The sequence below is a fragment of the Crinia signifera genome, chromosome 19, assembly GCF_055691185.1.
Source record: "Crinia signifera chromosome 19, ASM5569118v1, whole genome shotgun sequence".
Lineage (NCBI taxonomy): Eukaryota > Metazoa > Chordata > Amphibia > Anura > Myobatrachidae > Crinia > Crinia signifera.
Window position 1 is genome coordinate 87143634 of NC_139226.1, and position 22204 is coordinate 87165837.

The following is a 22204-nucleotide window of genomic DNA, read 5'->3' on the forward strand; positions in this document are numbered from 1 at the left end:
GGTATGGATGCTCCTAGTTTGGAACATCGGGAGTACACTGACAGCTGTGGAATTGATACTCCTAGTATGGTACAATGGGGGTACACTGACAGCTGCGACATGGATGCTCATAATTTGGTACTTCGGGGGTACACTGACAGCTGTGGAATGGATGCTCCAAGTATGGTACATCAGGGGTACACTGACAGCTGTGGAATGGATGATCCTAGTATTGTACATTGGGAGTACACTGACAGCTGTGGCATGGATGCTCCTAGTTTGGTACATCGGGGGTACACTGACAGCTGTGGAATGGATAGTCCTAGTTTGGTACATCAGGGGTACACTGACAGCTGTGGAATGGATGCTACTAGTTTGGTACATCGGGGGTACACTGATAGCTGTGGCATGGATGCTACTAGTATGGTACATCAGGGGTACACTGACAGCTGTGGCATAGATGCTACTAGTTTGGTACATCAGGGGTACACTGACAGCTGTGGCATAGATGCTACTAGTATGGTACATCAGGGGTACACTAACAGCTGTGGCATGGATGCTACTAGTTTGGTACATCAGGGGTACACTGACAGCTGTGGCATGGATGCTACTAGTATGGTACATCAGGGGTACACTGACAGCTGTGGCATGGATTCTCTTAGTTTGGTACATCAGATGTACACTGACAGCTGTGGAATGGATGCTACTAGTATGGTACATCGGGGGTACACTGACAGCTGTGGCATGGATTCTCTTAGTTTGGTACATCAGGGGTACACTGACAGCTGTGGAATGGATGCTACTAGTATGGTACATCAGTGGTACACTGACAGCTGTGGCATGTATTCTCTTAGTTTGGTACATCAGGGGTACACTGACAGCTGTGGAATGGATGCTACTAGTATGGTACATCAGGGGTACACTGACAGCTGTGGCATGGATGCTACTAGTATGGTACATCGGGGGTACACTGACAGCTGTGGCATGTATTCTCTTAGTTTGGTACATCAGGGGTACACTGACAGCTGTGGAATGGATGCTACTAGTATGGTACATCAGTGGTACACTGACAGCTGTGGCATGTATTCTCTTAGTTTGGTACATCAGGGGTACACTGACAGCTGTGGAATGGATGCTACTAGTATGGTACATCAGGGGTACACTGACAGCTGTGGCATGGATGCTACTAGTATGGTACATCAGGGGTACACTGACAGCTGTGGCATGTATTCTCTTAGTTTGGTACATCAGGGGTACACTGACAGCTGTGGCATGTATTCTCTTAGTTTGGTACATCAGGGGTACACTGACAGCTGTGGAATGGATGCTACTAGTATGGTACATCGGGGGTACACTGACAGCTGTGGAATGGATACTACTAGTATGGTACATCAGGGGTACACTGACAACTGTCTGCAGCCTCTAATGATTTCCACAGCTGATTGCTTTAGTCTGATTGTTGGCTTAGATATGACGCCTTTTTAAACATTTTATTCCTGGCATCCGGTTTTATTTGTAAACGTGACATGAAATCTGGCTTCATGTGTTGTCAGATCGAGCTCTGTGCAGGGGATAGGGGACAACATGTGTTTGTAGCCTTCAGGGCAGGAAATCTGGAGACGGTACCCATTCATGTCAGCAGATTATCACTGGGAAATTTGATGTGTCGGTGATATGTTGACAGGTAAGGTAAACCAGAGCGGACTGTTTACATTAATAAGCAATTCCGCATAATAGGGGGTATTAAATAGTTTACTCAGTTTCTGTCTAGAAAAATCTAAATAATGTTCTATTCTTGACTTAACATTTACTTTAAACTTGTTATTTGTGAACCCTACGTTACCCACAGATCATCCCTTGGAAATATAATTAGTCTTCAGCATTGAAAGAATGACCTGAGCATTTTTTACCAACAGAGTGCCACAGTGAGTCTGTGTCAATGCGGGCTTATGTAGAGGGCCACAGTGAGTTTGTGCCAATGCGGGCTTATGTAGAGTGCCACGGTGAGTCTGTGCCAATGCGGGCTTATGTAGAGTGCCACAGTGAGTCTGTGCCAATGCGGGCTTATGTAGAGTGCCACAGTGAGTCTGTGCCAATTCTGGCTTATGTAGAGTGCCACAGTGAGTCTGTGCCAATGCAGGCTTATGTAGAGGGCCACAGTGAGTCTGTGCCAATGCAGGCTTATGTAGAGTGCCACAGTGAGTATGTGCCAATTCTGGCTTATGTAGAGTGCCACAGTGAGTCTGTGCCAATGCCGGCTTATGTAGAGGGCCACAGTGAGTCTGTGCCCACGCTGATTTATGTAGAGTGTCATAGTGAGTCTGTGCCAATGCTAGCTTATAATGAGTGCCAGAGTGAGTCTTTGCCAATGCCGGCTTGTGTAGAGTGCCATAATGAGTCTGTGCCAATGCTGATTTATGTAGAGTGCCAAAGTGAGTCTGTGCCAATGTGTGCTTATGAAGAGTGCCACAGTGAGTCTGTGCCAATGCCGGCTTATATAGATTGCCACGGTGAGTCTGTGCCAATGCCGGCTTATGTACAGTGCCACGGAGAGTCTGTGCTAATGCTGATTTATATAGAGTGCCATAGTGAGAGTGCCATAGTCAGTCTGTACCAATGTCGCCTTATGTACAATGCCATAGTGACATCCCCAGGACAGGTGGCCGCTGTGCCCTGGCTGTGCCAGCTTTGTGCAGTGGTCCTCAGGTGTCTTGGAACTGTCTAACCCTGTGCTCTGTTTCATGTTGTGTTTAGGTGAGTGCCTATTGGACGAGCCAGCGAAGCCTATCTCTTTGCCTGATGAGTTGCCGGGTACAGTTTATGGTTTGAACCGACAGTGTGAGCTGGCATTTGGCCTGGGGTCCAAACCTTGCCCTTACATGCAGTACTGCACCAAACTGTGGTGCACGGGCAGAGCCCGGGGGCAACTTGTGTGCCAGACGCGACACTTTCCTTGGGCGGACGGCACCAGCTGCAGCGATGGAAAGTTTTGCTTGCATGGGGCATGTGTGGAGAAGCACAACACCAAGCGGTATAAGGTAAGAACTGATATCACCATAGGCAGTACAGTATATGCTAACCCTTCACTAGCTGATGTGCCCTGCTTAGTGGGTGGCCGCAAATAACTGTTACAGCTTCTAGACCCTCCACCAGCGGGTCACATGTTCCAGGTCACCCAGCAGGTGCACAGGGAGAATTCACTAACGGTTCCATTTTCCAGAGCACAATGGTGATGCATTGTAAATGGCATGCAGATGTTTTACCACATAACTCTTAAACGAAGCAACCAATTACAGCGCCAATTTTTTTTCTGCAAATCTATGTGATGCCCTACTCAGACATCGGCATCATAGAAATATGTCACTCATAAAAGTTATTCTTCTGTTTTTAATATATAGATAATAATGTGCTTTATATAACAGTTACTAAATGCATGATTTCCATTACAATGGGTTATTAAAGTATGTATATACATGGAACATGTCTGAAAATCTGGGACTACTGTATCACAGCTCGTGGCACTACTGTATCAAGGTGCAAGGCACTACTGTATCACAGCATGTGGCACTACTGTATCAAGGTGCGAGGCACCACTATATCACATCACAGTGCATGGCACTACTGTATCAAGGTGTGAGACACTTCTGCAGTGATGGCTAACCTTGACACTCCAGCTGTTGTTGAACTACACATCCCAGCATGCCCTGCATCAGTTTTAGCATGACCAAATAATAAAACTGCAGCAGGGCATGCTGAGATGTGTAGTTCAACAACAGCTGGAGTGTCAAGGTTAGCCATCACTGCACTACTGTATCACAGCGTGTGGCACTACTGTATCACAGCGCATGGCACTACTGTATCAAGGTGCGAGGCAGCACTATATCACATAACAGTGCGGGCACTACTGTATCAAGGTGAGAGACACTACTGTATCAAGGTGCCTGGCAACTATTGTCTTAAGGTGAGCGGCACTACTGTATCAATGTGCGAGGCACTAATGTATCAAGGTGCGAGGCACCTTTATCAAGGTACATGGCACCACTGTATCACGGTGCATGGCACTACTGTATCACTGAGCATTACATTACTGTACCACAGTGTGTAGCACTATTGTATCAAAGTGTGTGGCACTACTGTATTAAGTTGCTTGGCACTACTGTACCAAAAGTGCATTTTGCATGCCTTGGCAGCTTTGTGTGTTATAAATGAGTATTGTACCAGTGCCTCAAGGTTTAGGACTGTATAAAGCTGGTGAGCTATCTAGTTAATTAGTTTATACAGTAATTATACAACATCAGGATTTATAACTCCCTTTTCCTAAGAAGAGCCAGTGATCAGGGAGGTTGCTGGGTTGGCGCTGTTATCGCACTGTCCACAGTACTCCCTTCATGTGTCTGACTAATGACTATGGGAACATTTCTTTCCTGTTGGGACTGGGTAACATTGTGTCAAATTAGAACAATGATCTCTCTGGTCTCCTGATGACGCATGGTGAGATAGCACTGGATACATGGAGACTTAAGTGTCCAAGTTTGTGTGATTTATAGTGTGAGAAAGTCAGAACTGGATCATCCAGTAAATACCATAGGGAAGTGTGAAATGTCCAGCACATTATGGCTGGACACACCATGCTAATTGTTGGAAAATTGGGAGAGCCATCATCTAAGCATTGATATTGCAATTAGAGTAACTGTAAAACTAATATACAGTACGTCCCTCTTCACATAAAGAGCTTAGCTAAATACAACATGAATAGTACAGTATGTAATGTATGTATGCTTCCTGCAGCTTATCCGGGCTAGTACAGAGCTTTATATCTTAATGATCTTTTCTGTCCAGATATTGACCAGCGAGATGGTCTTCACCAAATTAGGTCAGCGTAGAATGCAAGGTCAGTCAGGTGACCAATGCATCTGATCATAATTGGATCACTCAGGATGGAGAATCCAGTGCCCTCATTAATCACCTTGACCAATGGTCTACTCAAGCCTTGTCACCTGAGTCTTCCACCGTCAAGGCTTCTGTGCTGTTTACCACTTGTGGAACTGCTGTCCCCAATGGACCAGGCTCTCAAACATTTGGTCCCTCAAAATCCAACTCTTCACTTATGCTCATATTGCTGAGCCCTTTGCCGTCATCGTTAGGCAGCCGGTGACAGGGAGAACACATCTGCTTAGCGTGATTATCGCCACTCTCCAAGCCGAGTCATGTCCTGGTAGATACCTGCTGTAGGACATTATGTATTGCTGCAGTAAGCAGAGATACAGAATGGTAATTACTACAGCAGCATGATCATTAGACCTTATATGTTCTAGGTAAAGCCAGAACACACCTAATAGGATTATACTTTCCATAGGTTGCAGAATCAGATCTGTATGAAGAATAGAGGTTATTGTAGTGTATGTTACCGAGCAGGCCATGAGTGTCACTGTACACAAGCGTGCATTACGTACATCCATTAGCAGCGGTCTGCGGCCGCACATCTGTTTGTACTTGCTGTCAGAATCATTAAGATGAGTTCTGAAGAGAGAGTTGGGAAATACCTACTGTGCTTAGATGTCCATCACAGTCTATAACATCAAAGTGTTTACTACCATTCACTACAGTACATGCTGATTTACATACTTGTCAGGAAGTCCTGGAGGTACAGTACAGCGCTAGCTTGTGTCACCGCACAGAACCCAGACCCTGGAGGTATAGATACAGTACAGCGCTAGCTTGTATCACAGTGCAGAACCCAGACCCTGGAGGTACAGATACAGTGCAGTGCTAGCTTGTGTCCCAGCACAGAACCCAGACACTGGAGGTACAGATACAGTACAGCGTTAGCTTGTGTCACCGCACAGAACCCAGACCCTGGAGGTATAGATACAGTACAGTGCTAGCTTGTATCACAGTACAGAACCCAGACCCTGGAGGTACAAATACAGTGCAGTGCTAGCTTGTGTCCCAGCACAGAACCCAGACCCTGGAGGTACAGATACAGTACAGCGTTAGCTTGTGTCCCAGCACAGAACCCTGAGCCTGGAGGTACAGGTACAGATACAGTACAGCACTAGCTTGTTTCCCAGCATAGAACCGTGAACCTGGAGGTACAGATACAGTACAGCGCTAGCTTGTATCACAGCACAGAACCCAGACACTGGAGGTACAGATACAGACAGCACAGCGATAGCTTGTGTCACCGCACAGAACCCAGACCCTGGAGGTACAGATACAGACAGCACAGCAATAGCTTATGTCACAGCACAGAACCCAGACCCTGGAGATACACAGATATAGTGCTAGTTTGTGTCACAGAACAGAACCCAGACCATGGAGGTACAGATACAGATACAGCGCTAGCTTGTGTCACAAAACAGAACCCAGACCCTGGAGGTACAGATACAGATACAGCGCTAGCTTGTGTCACAAAACAGAACCCAGACCCTGGAGGTAGAGATACAGTACAGTGCAAGCTTTTGTCACAGCACAGAACCAGACCCTGAGTGTACAGATACAGTACAGCGCTAGCTTGTGTCACAGCACAGAATCCAGACACTGGAGGTACAGATACAGATAGCACAGTGCTAGCTTGTGTCACAGCACAGAACCAGACCCTGGATGTCCAGATACAGTACAGCGCTAGCTTGCGTCACAGAACAGAACACATATCCTGGAGGTATAGATACAGTACAGCACAAGCTTATGTCACAGCACAGAACCCATACCCTGGAGGTACAGATACAGCGCTAGTTTGTGTCACAGCACAGACCCAAGACACTGGATGTAGAGATATAGTACAGCGCTAGCTTGTGTCACAGCACAGGACCCAGACCCTGGATGTACAGATACAGTACAACACAAGCTTATGTCACAGCACAGAACCCAGACCCTGGAGGTACAGATACAGTACAGCGCTAGTTTGTGTCACAGCACAGAACCCAGACACTAGAGGTACAAATACAGTACAGCGCTAGCTTGTGTCACAGCACAGGACCCAGTCCATGGATGTACAGATACAGCACTAGCTTGTGTTTCACAGCACAGGACCCAGACTCTGGAGGTATAGATACAGTACAGGGCTAGCTTGTGTCACAGCACAGGACCCAGACCCTGGATGTACAGATACAGTACAACACAAGCTTATGTCACAGCACAGGACCCAGACCCTGGATGTACAGATACAGTACAACACAAGCTTATGTCACAGCACAGAACCCAGACCCTGGAGGTACAGATACAGTACAGTGCTAGCTTGTGTCACAGCTCAGGACCGAGACCCTAGAGGTACAGTTACAGTACAGGGCTAGCTTGTGTCACAGCACAGAACCCAGACCCTGGAGGTACAGATACAGTACAGCGCTAGCTTGTGTCACAGCTCAGGACCGCGACCCTAGAGGTACAGATACAGTACAGTGCTAGCTTATGTCACAGTACAGAACCTAGACCCTGGAGGTACAGATACAGTACAGCACTAGCTTATGTCACAGTACAGAACCTAGACCCCGGAGGTACAGATACATTACAGCATTCGCTTGTGTCACAACACAGAGCCCAGACCCTGGATGTACAGATACAGTACAGTGCTAGCTTATGTCACAGTACAGAACCTAGACCCTGGATGTACAGATACAGTACAGCGCTAGCTTACAGTATGTCACAGTACAGAACCTAGACCCCGGAGGTACTGATACAATACAACATTCGCTTGTGTCACAGCACAGAGCCCAGACCCTGGATGTACAGATACAAGGCTAAAAATGCAAATCTCTCTGAGGAACTGCCAGATTAGACAATTATGATATACTGTACACTCGTTTTTGGTACAGACCATCTGAGACAATGTTCCTTTAGTTCTGGGCAGGGGGTGCTACGAGGTTATTAACAGGTTTGCACACATATCTGGGGTACATCACTTGTATTCATGTCTATTGCTGTGGACCGCTAAGTCTATCCCCAATGCGGCCGGAGACATGCCGCTATGTGTATATAGGTATAATGTCAGTATAAATCACTGCCATATAAGGTGAATTATAGGATGTATTTCTCAGTGTGAGCCGGAGATGCCAGATTAGCGCGTTCCATAGCGATGTCCTTGGCACCACTGAGGATAAATAAACGCCTGACCCGTGTTCCTGTATGCCTCTCGGATCTGCTCACACTTGTTCTCGGGTTCATACAGAATGTCACCTTCTCTCCATCATTACACAGAGATCCTATTGTAATAGGCTGTCCATGCACTGCGGAATGCCCCTCTGTGGCACAAACACACGCTGTAGCGCTGTACAACAGGAATAGGATAGTGACTGTGATGGGCAGATACAATGAATGTACCCTATAGGACTGGTGCAATATGTATAATATAATAATATAATCTGCCTGTTCCGTCCTCTCTCCAGGTGGATGGTTCCTGGGGGAAGTGGAGTCCATACGGGCATTGCTCCCGGACCTGCGGCGGGGGCGTTCAGCTGGCGAAACGAGAATGTAACAATCCAGCGCCATCGCATGGAGGAACCTACTGTGAGGGACTACGGGTGAAGTACCGGTCCTGCGCCCTGAACCCCTGCCCCGATACTGGTGAGTGACCTGTATACACTGGTGTACAGCACTGTGTATATCATACTGAGCTGGCCTGTGTGTTCTAGTGTATAGTGCTGTGTATATCATACTGAGCTGGCCTGTGCGTTACAGTGTACAGCGCTGTGTATATCATACTGAGCTGGCCCGTGCGTTCCAGTGAACAGCGCTGTGTATATCATACTGAGCTGGCCTGTGCGTTACAGTGTACATCGCTGTGTATATCATACTGAGCTGGCCCGTGCGTTACAGTGTACAGCGCTGCGTATATCATACTGTGCTGGCCTGTGCGTTACAGTGTACAGCGCTGTGTATATCATACTGAGCTGGCCTGTGCGTTACAGTGTACATCGCTGTGTATATCATACTGTGCTGGCCTCTGCGTTACAGTGTACATCGCTGCGTATATCATACTGTGCTGGCCTGTGCGTTACAGTGTACATCGCTGTGTATATCATACTGAGCTGGCCCGTGCGTTACAGTGTACAGCGCTGCGTATATCATACTGAGCTGGCCTGTGCGTTACAGTGTACAGTGCTGTGTATATCATACTGTGCTGGCCTGTGCGTTACAGTGTACATCGCTGTGTATATCATACTGAGCTGGCCCGTGCGTTACAGTGTACAGCGCTGCGTATATCATACTGTGCTGGCCTGTGCGTTACAGTGTACAGCGCTGTGTATATCATACTGAGCTGGCCCATGCGTTACAGTGTACAACGCTGCGTATATCATACTGTGCTGGCCTCTGCGTTACAGTGTACATCGCTGCGTATATCATACTGAGCTGGCCTGTGCGTTACAGTGTACATCGCTGTGTATATCATACTGAGGTGGCCTGTGCGTTACAGTGTACAGCGCTGCGTATATCATACTGTGCTGGCCTGTGCGTTACAGTGTACAGCGCTGTGTATATCATACTGAGCTGGCCCATGCGTTACAGTGTACAACGCTGCGTATATCATACTGTGCTGGCCTCTGCGTTACAGTGTACATCGCTGTGTATATCATACTGAGCTGGCCTGTGCGTTACAGTGTACATCGCTGTGTATATCATACTGTGCTGGCCTGTGCGTTACAGTGTACAACGCTGTGTATATCATACTGAGCTGGCCCGTGCGTTACAGTGTACAGCGCTGTGTATATCATACTGAGCTGGCCTGTGCGTTACAGTGTACAGCGCTGTGTATATCATACTGAGCTGGCCTGTGCGTTACAGTGTACAGCACTGTGTATATCATACTGAGCTGGCCTGTGCGTTACAGTGTACAGCGCTGCGTATATCATACTGAGCTGGCCTGTGCGTTACAGTGTACAGCGCTGTGTATATCATACTGTGCTGGCCTGTGCGTTACAGTGTACAGCGCTGTGTATATCATACTGTGCTGGCCTGTGCATTACAGTGTACATCGCTGTGTATATCATACTGTGCTGGCCTGTGCATTACAGTGTACATCGCTGTGTATATCATACTGAGCTGGCCTGTGCGTTACAGTGTACAGCGCTGTGTATATCATACTGTGCTGGCCTGTGCGTTACAGTGTACAGCGCTGTGTATATCATACTGTGCTGGCCTGTGCATTACAGTGTACATCGCTGTGTATATCATACTGTGCTGGCCTGTGCATTACAGTGTACATCGCTGTGTATATCATACTGAGCTGGCCTGTGCGTTGCAGTGTACAGCGCCGGTATTTGTAAGTGTATAGCAAATTAGCAGCCTAGCGAGCTGGTAAGCACTGGCCGCCGCCCCAACAAAGAGTCCCTGCCTTCTTTCTCTAGAATAGATAAGAGGACCGTCTGTGGGAGAGCTTACATATACTGTATGTGTGCTATACTATGTGTACTGTACAGGATTACTTACTGAAGGCGTCCTCTCTGTTACAGGTAAAGGTTTTCGGGAAGAGCAATGCGAGGCGTATAACGGTTTCAACCAGAGCACAAACCGACTAACCTCCACTGTGGGGTGGGTCCCTAAATACTCAGGGGTGTCACCCAGGGACAAATGCAAGCTGATCTGCAGAGCTAACGGCACAGGCTACTTCTACGTGCTGGCAAAAAAGGTTAGTATGGTAATGGACTGGCACTGACATCATCAGTTAAGGGAGCAGGGGATCACTGAATCATCTTACAGTGGGAGGAGGGGTGCCGGGGTCGGGTGTGGGTCATAGGGTTGATGCAATTATGGTCGACACTCAAAAAGTCATCCACTATTTGTCGACAGGCCATATGTCATCACCTTAAAAAGGTTGACATGGCTTAGGGCAGGCATGTCCAAAGTCAGGCCTGGGGGCCAAATGCGGCCCGTGCTGTAATTTCAAGCGGCCTGCAGCCTCCAGCTGGAAGCAGGCAGAGCATCAGATGTGGGAAGCACAGCACAGGACACTAAAGGTGGGGCCCCGGCGAGCGCACCTTTACCTTGCTGTCTGCTGCAGTGAGGAGGTGCCGGCCACAGTCAGATGTGTTTGGCATCCTACCCCTGCTGCTGCAATCGTATATCACCCTACTCCACAATCACAGTGACAGCAGTGTTTGGGGAGGGGGGCAGCAAGGGGGAAGCTTGCTCCCGTAACATGCAGAGTGGAGGAGGGCAGCAGCGGGAGCCCAAGCATCTCCTCTCCTTCCTCTGGCTCACACAAGGGGCTGGGAAACATACAGAGAAGGGAGGGGGCAGAGTGGGGGACATACAGTGAAGGAGGGTCAGGCTAGGGGACATACAGTGAATGGAGGCAGTGATGGCCATTCAGAGAAGGGGAGCAGGGGCAGACTGGGGGACATACAGTGAATGGGGGCAAAGTGGGGTACATAGTGAATGGGGGACATACAGTGAATGGGAGTCATACGGTGAAGGGGACATACAATAAATGGAGGCACTGATGGACATTATGAGAAGGCGGGCAGGTTGGGGGACAGAGTGAATGGGTGCAGCGTGAGGAACATACAGTGAAGGAGGGGCAGGCTGGGGGATATACAGTGAATGGGGGCAGAGTGGGGGACCATTCTGATGTGATTAATGATTCAAAGAATGTCAGGCTGAATGGTCGGCCCCCACACATTTACACTTCACCAAATCTGGCCCTTGTTGCAAAAAGTTTGGACACCCCTAGCTTAGGGTGACAGGGACAAAAGGTTGACGTGAGTTTTTCACGGTTTTTGGTGTGTGTTGACTTACCTTGACATGGACACTCTGTACTGCCTCCCCTCGCATGGCTCTTTTCGCTCGCCATGACTCGGGCACACTATTATATTCTTCCTTTATGTCCATGTGGATAGTAAAGTATGACAAAACACCTGAAACGTGAAAAATGACAACCTTTTCTTATTGCTTGTATCTACCTTTTGACCCTGTCAACCAAAGTTATGTTGATTGAGTGTCGATTGAGTGTCGACCTATTTAGTGTTGACCTATCAACCGCATACCCCGGGGTCACGGTGATAGGCCATGCCCCCTCTGTGAGAAGCCACGCCCACATCCCGATGATGGCTGCGCTTACATTTCCCTTGTCAATCATTTTACGTCTAATTTCTCCGCATGACCACTATTGCCATATAATCACTAGGGAAATGCACAGCAAGAAGCATTGAACATTTTGCACCTGGATTTGATGCACTGTGACCTAAAATGTATCAGACAAACACTGAACACATTGCACAGCTACAGGCGGTGTTATTTGGGGCGCATATGTAAACCACTGTCTGGTGTTCTGGTTATGGCATGTAATGCATGTTAGATTATACATACAGTACATGACTCATTCTGCCAGTATTCTCTGACTGTCCTGTAACCCCCAGATACATTATAAGTGTGACCCTGTGATTCTCCTACCACACAGGTGGTGGATGGCACTCCATGCGCTCCAGACTCCACGTCCGTGTGCGTGCAGGGCAAGTGCATTAAAGCCGGTTGTGACGGCCAACTGGGCTCCAAGAAGAAGTTTGACAAGTGCCGAGTATGTGGTGGGGACAATAAAAGCTGCAAGAAGATCTCTGGTCTTTTCACTAAGCCCATGTGAGTGTCCTGATCTCAGTATTCCCTGGAAAGTATTGCCATACAACCTAATTCAGACCTGTTCACAAAGCGCAATTTTTGAAAATGGCCAAAACCATGCTGTGCTGCAAGTGGGGCAGATGTAACATGTGCAGAGAGAGTAAGATTTGAGTGGGGGGTGTTCAAACCGAAATCTAAATTGCAGTGTAAGAATAAAGCAGCTAGTATTTATCCTGTACAGAAAGAAAATAACTCACCTAAATCTAACTCTCTCTGCACTTTTTACATCTGCCCCACCTGCAGTGCATAGCTTTGTCCATCTTCAAAAATAGCTAACAGCTCTGTATCAGACCTATTGTTTTGCATTGTATTAACAAATATCTACTGATAAAATGCATCCAATTTATTTCTTTTTTTTTTATGACTGTGACTACATTTGTGGGGGGAGAAATAGAATATTCTGAATATTACATTACCCGCTAAGGAACTAGTGCTGGTAATGTATACATTCAGTCGTTTGACTTAGAAGTCCCTTTTGCTTAGTATTAGGGAGCAGTGTTAGGGGCAGATGTATTCAGCCTGGAAAAGTGATAAAGTGTCCATTGATAATGCACTAACCAACCAGCTCCTAACTGTCAAGTTTTAGGATGGGTTTGAAAAATGGCAATAAGGAGCTGCATTCTCACCTTCCATATTATAATTTATCCAGGCTTAATACATCTGCTACTTAGGGGCCCATTTATTATTCAATATTTGTGGCTAAATCCCCCAAAACACCCATTTTCTGGGCTTAGCCGCAAATATTAAGTATTGCCCCAATGCATGTAGGAGGGGCCGCAGCAGGGATCGGAGAGTCGGCCACCTCCCTCATAGGTTTTTAGGATGGCGGTAGGCCTATGGGCTACACACCGCACTGCTGCCGGGGCAGTGCAGACAGCGGGGTCGGCAGGGGGTCAGCGCTAATCACGCATACACAGACCCCCTGGCGCCTGGCTCAGCACATCGCAGGGATGGGCTTCTGGTACTTGTTTCCTAGCACGGCGCCCGTTGTGGGTAATCGCATACCTTAAGTTAAGGTAACTTAAGGTATGCGATTGACGCGACCAACCCGATATTTTGGTATTATTAGCCTTTTTACCCCGTCAATGAAAAAATTGCGTTGATCGCGACCATTGCATGCCATTATAATGGCTTGCGAAGTGATCAACGCGATTTTACATAGGGAGTAATGTTAAATTAGCCGTCAATGACAAAATCGCGTTGATCGCGACCATTGCATGCCATTATAATGGCATGCGATGTGACCGATGCGATCAACGCGATTTTACATATCGGACAATGTTAAAAGGGCAAATGGCCCCGATTTTTTATTGTATAGGCACCCTAATGGGTATTTTACATGTGAAATGGCCCCCCCATTGTTAACGCCACCCCAGTATTGACGCTAACCCAAAGCGTGGCGAGCGCAGCGGTACGCGTCCTCTGACCTTTTCATAACCCCACTATCCACGTCGGCGTGGAGTCGATTTAATAAAGTGTGACGAGCGCAGCGAGCCACCGAGCCCGAAGCGTGGCGAGCGCACGCGTAATACCTGTGAAATAATGCGCGTCCCCTCCCGGGGCTCGCTGCGCTCGCCACGCTTCGGGCTCTGTGGCTCGCTGCGCTCGCCACACTTTATAAACTCAACTCCACACCGATGTGGATAGTGGGGGTATGAAAAGGTCGGAGGATGCGTACCGCCGCCCCTCGCGGACTCGCTGCGCTCGCCACGCTTCAGGTTGGCATCAATACTGGGGTGGCGTTAACTATGGGGGGCCATTTCACCCATGAGTGGGGGTATGCAATAATAATTGGGGTCTGGAGTGCATTTTACATTGGTCCCAATGTAAAATTGGGTCCCAGGGACCATTTTACATTGCTTCCAATGTAAAAATCGCGTTGATCGCATTGCATGCTATTTGGTTGCATGCGATGCGATCGACACGATTTTTTAGGTCCCGATGCCTGCAATTAAAATCGCTGGCGCCGTGCTAGGAAACAAGTACCGGGCTTCTTTCGGAGCCCTGTCCCTGCACTTATGGGATGTTGCATCGTGCTGTTAGGATTGCATTTTACAATGTGATCCTGGGCGGTAATATTCCACCCAGATCGCATAGTAAAGAAGAGGTTCGGCCTGCAGGTAAATGCATATATTTTAGGCCGGGAAAAGTAGACGCCATAAATTTGGGGCACCAAGGGGGAGATTTAATAGGATGAGAAATTTAGAAAGTGAGAGATTTGCTAAGATATCTCCATTTTTATTTAATAAAGCGACAATCATTTGTACTGCAAAATCAAACCGGTTTTGCAGTGTAAATGATTGCCGCTTTAAAAAAAACCTGGAGATTTCTTACCAAATCTCTCACTTTATAAATCTCTAATCCTATTAAATTTCCCCTTATAGGTCATACTATAAAGAACTGAGTATAAGAAAAATACTAGTTTGTGTTGTCCACCTGCAATTGAAGGTTATCTGCCTTCTTCTGACTTGTTGGTTAGAAAGTACAGCCTATAGGTCATTTATATGTGTTTATCGTGTGTGTTGTCCTTAAAAGAGCATTTAGAATTTTTTGTAATCCTCTTATTTATTTAACTCATCTATTCCCCCTTCTTTACAGACATGGATATAATTTTGTGGTTTCGGTCCCCCCTGGGGCTAGCAATTTGGACGTGAGACAACGCGGGTATAAAGGTCTAATTAACGATGACAACTACCTAGCGGTAAAGAACGGCCAAGGGCGTTACCTGCTGAATGGGAATTACATTGTGTCTGCAGTGGAGCGTGACATTCCGGTACGTGGGAGCCTCCTGAAGTATACTGGTACAGGGACAGCAGTTGAGGCACTGCAGGCCGTCAGTGTGATTCAAGAGCCGTTGAATATAGAGGTGCTATGTGTGGGGAAAATGACCCCGCCGCGGCTCAGGTACTCATTTTACATCCCACGGGAAAAGAAAGACAGTAAAGCTGGGGATGTGATAAGCAATAGCCTCGCTGGCCTGCCACCCCCTCCGCCCCGGCCCAAACCCCAGTCTCACTGGTCGTCAGGAAAATGGGGACCTTGCTCAGTTAGCTGTGGGAATGGACAGCAAACCCGACTAGTTGAATGTCGTGACCCTTGGGAACAACTGACGTCAGATTGCCAAGCAGCCCTGAGGCCACCGGAGATAAGGAACTGTGGTGACCCATGTCCGATGTGGGAGGCCGGAGAATGGACAAGCTGCTCTAAGACCTGCGGAAGGGGGTTTAAGAGACGGCAGCTACGGTGCAGTGCGGGTGGAAAAGTCAGTCTACCTAGAGAGCACTGCAAACTGAAGAGGAAGCCGCAGGAACTGGACTTTTGCCATCTTCGGCCGTGTTAACTCAAGGGCTTAGGAATTAGAACGGGTGACAATGTAGAGCAGCAGGCATGTCTGCATCTGGCACTGAACTCTGGAGATGTGCTATGATAAACCAGTGGCCCCTTCTAAGGACCAAAAAGTTTACTTCTGAAACTAGAGTAATAATCTCGGTAGTTTCAAACAAAGGGACATTTGAAGGCTAATGCTTTGCACTTTTTATCAGCGTGTTTCTTGTGTTAGTTAGTGTCTAATGTCTTATTTTCAGTGTCAAAGGTGGATAATGTCTCAGTGTTTGTGTGGCTTCTCCTAAGATGACTTGTCCATGGTAGTGCAACGTCGGCCGGTGGCTTTGTGAAAAAGTTACGTCACTGTTTGTCTTCTCGCATTTCATTTTTGCCGCTGGAGTTTCGGACATCGTGAATTTGATAAAGGGCTTCACGTACTTAATAAGCATCAAGTCACATGGCACGAGCTCCGTGATGTTCTTAAATCACAGCGGTGCGACCTCCTTAAAGAAGAAATGAGGACTGCAGTCCATGGAGCAGCTTTTGTAGCAGCAGTGCTGGAGAGGCTTTGAAGAAATGGGTGTGGATCATTGGTGGCTCCAGAGGAGCGGCTGCAGCGCAGTGCAAAATTCAGATAGTGCAGACACACCAACTGCCATGGAGTCAGTTTGCAATAGCATTTCTTGTCAGTGGGTGTGGCTTCCCATATTTGAATTTTGAAATGTGCTGTAGCCCCGCTATGGTACCTCCCCTGGTGGGGATCATAGGATAGACATTGTCTTCTACAAAACCTGAGCACGTGGACCCTGAATTAGTATAACATGTACCCTAGCATGGCTATCTCCAATCGCCATGCGCTTTACCTTTCCCAATCAGAGTCCATGTGCATGTTGAATTATGAAAAAACCTTGCTAAAAATTTACATATTGCGCAAAACCTATGTTGACCTTATGTGTTGACCATGTTGAGATGTCGCCATTTTACATGTGTCGATCTTTTGTCAGTGTTAACCTAGTTTATGTTTATCTTTTGTCAAGGTCGACCTGGTGCATGTCGATCTTTTGGGGTCGACCAATCTACTGTCGACCTATAAACTGTTGACCCATCATCCGGATCCCGTAGAAACTGTTACAGACATATGGGCGGATGTATTAACACTGGGGAAGTGATAAAGTGGAAAGTGATAACCTACCAGCCAATACTCTTAACTGTCAAATTACCCGCTGGGTTTGAAAAATGCCAGGAGCTGATTGGCTGCTGTGTTATCACCTTCCACTTTATCACTTCCCCAGGCTTAATACATCTGCCCCATGGTGAGGTCATCAAAGATATGAAGGAGAACAAAGCAGAAGAGGCACTATATATATTTATACTCTGACATTCAGCCAAAGCAGCTAGTTAGTATTATTGTATGTTTCTCTCATTGGACGACTGGTCATATATGATCAAAGCAAGCGTTAGAGATATCTAGCAAATGGGCAGATAAGAGGATGAGTTCAGGGATGAAACGGGACCCTCCAGAGAAATAAAGGGAGTAAATGAAGTCAGAATATTGCAGGGATCTTTTATCGCGTTGAGCCATTCTCACATGTACCTCCAAATTGCAATTCAGCCCCAAAACATCTGTGTTGAGCTTTTATATTTAGAATAGCAACTTCAGCAAATGTCCAAAATATATATGAAACTCTATCAGATGTGTCTAGGTCTGCTGACAACTTTCAGAAGGGCTGTGTGGCAAATAAGGGGTACACAAACCTCCGAGATAATCTACCTCTATGTATCTCCTGTATGGGATGATGGAGGGGCAAGGGGTGTGTGTAGGCCCTGGGACTGGCGTGGAAGATTGTCTCCGTCATTCATATTCATATAAAAGGAGTCCTAACCAGCTGACGCGTTTCACATAATGAATCTATAGGGATGAAGTTTTACTGTTTCTCTGACATGCAGCAGGGGCCACTGGGAATCACTTCGGGTTTTGGAGCTTGGTTAGCTGGGAGCTAGGCACTACTTAGTTTTAATACAGGGGAGACTAGCTCCTCCCCTCCAAGACCCATCATCCCCCAGTGAGAAAATTGTGCCTGAGGGAGCTAGTCACAGCTCTCACTGCTCCTGCACTACTCATTTTCTTTTGAGCCTTTTTCAACATTTTTCTCTGTTTTTTCTACTAAAAACTGAGGATCCCTTCCCTGCTTATTGAAAAGCTAGGGTCCGGGTTCCTGCGCCCCTGGGTTTTTCCCAGGCTGTCAGTCAGGGCCTTTTCAAAGGCACCTGCCGCGACATTACAGCGTTCCTGCCACCCTCCATCAAGAAGGGAGTGACAGACGCTACTTCAAGCCTCAGCAGGGTGAGTACAAAAACCCAGTTTTATGTACGCCGCAGCGCTTATCCTGCAGATGCCGCGCTAATAAGGGCGCGGCGGAAGGGGTTAATGGCGGCCGCGGCGGGGGTCTGAAGCGCGCCTTGTAGAAAGGCGCGTGTACTAGCCCCCACCTGTCCCTACCCTCTACACGCAGGCAGCGCTGTCCCTGCAAGGCGCCGCCGCCATTTTGACTGGCGCGGCGGGGGTTAATGGCGGCCGCGAGGGGGGATCTATAGCGCGCCGGATAAAACAGGCACAGCTAACCCTCCAAGCGCCGACAGACTCTGTCCCTTAAAGCAGGGCATAGGCAAAGCTGCGCTGAGGAAGGGGGGGAAGGTGCGCGCTGAGGTGGGCATGGCGCGGCCCTATTACAACACACACACACTACATGCTGCTCTCTCCTCTTGTATTTCAGGCAGACTGCAGCTTCTGTAACCCTTTCAGGGCTTTATCTGTCAATTGACTGTAAAGTGTAAATTGAGTGTAGAGGGGACTTACTCCCTTCCAGGACCCGCTCTCCCAGGGGGGATTTGGGTATTGCCCTAGGGTTATCCATTGTCTCGTGTGTGTGTGTGGGAGTGTGTGTGTGTGTCTCTGCGTGTGCTTTGGACCCACGTGCAGACATGGCGAGCAAGTCCAAGGCTGCTCAAAAGTCTTTCACCTGCACGGTCTGTTCAAATAAGTTCTCCCAATACTCTGATGGGGGAACTTCAGTCTGTCAGACCTGTGCGGTCTCCCCGTCAGGGTCCCAGACTACCGCCACACCAGCCCCCCAGTGGGCTGCAGCCTTAGTCGGCTCTATGACTAAGTTGTCTGAGGAGTTGGCAGTATCCCGCAGGGCAGAGCCGGCATGGGCTACGGCCTTGTCTAGGTCTGTGGACTCCTTGGCAGGGGCCCTTTCCAAGCCCCAGAGGCCGGGTCCCTTAGCCCAGAAGCGCCCTTTTCAGATGATGCTTCAGGGAGAGGACACCGACGAGGAGCCTGAGCCCTTTGAAGAGATGGAAGAGGGCGAGTGGGAAGAGGTACAGGATACCCCTCAGGAGGCGGAGCCAACTCCGGTGGGTATAGAAGCCCTTATTCTTGCAGTTAAGGAGGTGTTGCATTTACCTGACGATCCGCCTCCGGCTCCCCAGGAGTTGGATTTATTTGGAAATACACAGAAATCCTCTGTGGTTTTTCCTTGCCCTAACCAGGATCAGCTTCTTGAGGCCTGGAAGCGACCGGACAGGCGTTTTCAGGTACCGAAGAGGTTCCCTTCAATGTACCCTTTTGAACCAGCAGCCTTGAGCAAATGGGAAACGCCTCCACCGGTGGACACATCCGTGTCTAGGTTATCTAAGAAGACTACCCTGCCAGTCCCAGGGGCATGTTCGCTTAAGGATCCGTCAGACCGGAAAATGGAGGCCACCTTAAAGGCTATCTATACGGCGGCTGGTACCCAACTTCGGCCGGCCATAGTGTCGGCCTGGGTAAATAGAGCAAATGCCAGGTGGGCGGAGCTCATCACTGAGGGTCTCGACTCAGGGATGCCAGCAGAGGAGATTCGCCAACTGGCGGAACATATTAAGGAGTCGGCGGAATTCCTTGGTGATGCTGCTAAGGATATCTCCCTTATTTCATCTCGCATCTCTGCGAACGCCATTGCAGCTAGACGGGCCTTGTGGCTGAGGTCTTGGCAGGCCGACGCCGAATCCAAGAGAGCGGTCGAGGGTCTACCCTTTGCAGGTGATATTCTGCTTGGTCCAGAACTGGACAGATGGATTTCGCAGGCAACGGGGGGAAAATCTGCCTTTTTGCCAACAGCGGCGCCGCCTCAAAGACGCCAGTATGCAGGACCCTCTTTTCAATCCTTTCGTCCACAGCGTTCCTTTCGTGGCAGAGGAAGAGGCTTCCAATCCTCCAGAGGTACTAGAGCCAGATCTCGACCACAGGCCTCCTCCCGGGTCCAGGAGCCAAAACAGCCCCCAAAGCCGGCAGCATGACGGTTTGCCAGCTTCAGTGGGAGACTGGTCAGTCGGAGCACGCCTCTCCTACTTCAGAACCCAATGGTTCTCCCTAACGGAGGACCCTTGGGTTCGCAGGATTATCGCGGAGGGCTATCGTATACAGTTCGACGCTCCTCCTCCCAACAGGTTCTTTACCACAGCACTGCCAGAATCCTCAGTCAAGAGAGATGGGATTCTCCTGGCTATCCAGACGCTCTTGAACTCTCAAGTCATCTGTCCGGTTCCGGTCTCACAGAGAAGGTTGGGGTATTACTCCAATCTCTTTGTGGTGCCGAAGCCGGATGGGTCAGTTCGACCCATCCTCAACCTCAAGGCTTTAAACCTACTGGTCTCGCACCAACCATTCAAGATGGAGTCAGTCCACTCAGTAATAGCTTCCTTAGAGCCAGGGGAATATATGATTTCCCTGGACATAAAGGATGCCTATCTGCATATCCCCATCTGCAGCCATCACCAGGTTTTTCTACGCTTCGCAGTAGGCAGAGACCATTTTCAATTCAGGGCTCTGCCTTTCGGGTTATCGTCAGCCCCCAGAGTGTTCACCAAGACTCTGTCGGTGGCGATCGCCGCTCTTCGGAACCAGGGGGTGACGATAATCCCTTATCTGGACGACCTTCTCGTCAAGGCTCCATCAGTTCGGATGCTCGAAGATCATACCAGGATGACGATTATGATGCTGACCAGCTTAGGTTGGGTCATGAACTACAGGAAGTCCTCGCTGACCCCTACTCAGAGGATTCGGTTTCTGGGCCTTTGGTTAGACACAGAGGCTCAGAGAGTCTTCCTACCGGAGGAAAAGATTTTGGCCATTCAGGAGCTAGCACGAAGAGTGTTGCTACCTCAGAGGGTCAGTTTGCACCTTTGTGTGCAGTTACTAGGGAAGATGGTGTCGGCTTTTCCAGCACTGAGCTGGGGACGCTTTCACTCCAGGACGTTTCAGATGGACCTCCTCAAAAAGGGAGCAGGTTCTCATCTATTGCTTCACAGACAGATCCGGTTATCCCCTCATGCCCGTCTATCCTTGACTTGGTGGCTCCAGCGAGATCACTTGAGCGAGGGCCGTCGGTTTGCAATCCACAATTGGACGGTAATGACAACGGACGCCAGTCTGAGCGGTTGGGGAGCGGTCCTCCTAGACCTCAGAATGCAAGGAAGATGGACCACCCAGGAACAGACCTTACCGATCAATGTATTGGAGTTAAGGGCTATTTACAATGCGCTGGTCAGATCGGAGAATCTACTTCAGGGTCACGCAGTGAAGGTCCGCTCGGACAATGCGACAGCGGTGGCCTATGTGAACAGACAAGGGGGAACGCGCAGCCGAATGGCCATGACAGAGGTCAGAAGAATCCTTCTTTGGGCAGAGCGTTGGAAGGTGGTTCTGATGGCGGTGTTCCTACCAGGGGTGGAGAACATAGAAGCAGATTTTCTCAGCCGAAAAAGTCTGCATCCAGGAGAATGGTCCCTACACCCAGAGGTGTTTCAAGACCTCACCAGGAGGTGGGGCACTCCCGAGGTGGACTTGATGGCCTCGCGGGAAAATCATCAGCTACCAAGGTATGTGGCTCGCACAAGAGACCCAGGAGCAATAGCAATCGACGCCCTATCAACTCCGTGGAACTACAGGTTTGTCTACCTGTTCCCTCCGCTGCCTCTCCTAGCACCAGTCTTGAAGAAGCTCAAGAGAGAGTCAGTCCAAGCGATTCTCATTGCACCGTTTTGGCCTCGACGGTCATGGTTCTCGGACATTCAGAGGATGGCAGTGGACGACGTCCGGTTACCGGTACGCCAGGACCTTCTACAACAGGGCCCATTTTGGCATCAAAAGTTGACACAGCTCCATTTGACGGCGTGGCTATTGAGACCGCAGTGCTGAGGGAGAGAGGCATACCTCTTTCGGTAATTCCCACCATGCTGAGGGCTCGTAGAC

At 48.7% G+C, this 22204-nt stretch overlaps 1 protein-coding gene across 1 annotated transcript in view; it reads left to right on the forward strand.

The window, feature by feature from the left end:
- ADAMTS15 (ADAM metallopeptidase with thrombospondin type 1 motif 15) overlaps positions 1-17896 on the forward strand; it is a 49295-nt gene extending 31399 nt beyond the window's left edge. Inside the window, exons 4-8 of the mRNA XM_083162881.1 lie at positions 2734-3017; positions 8361-8538; positions 10425-10600; positions 12371-12546; positions 15184-17896. Coding sequence (XP_083019007.1) covers positions 2734-3017; positions 8361-8538; positions 10425-10600; positions 12371-12546; positions 15184-15925 — 1556 coding nt within the window. The 3' untranslated portion in view covers positions 15926-17896. The remainder of the gene's footprint in view (positions 1-2733; positions 3018-8360; positions 8539-10424; positions 10601-12370; positions 12547-15183) is intronic.
- Positions 17897-22204: the final 4308 nt, after the last annotated feature.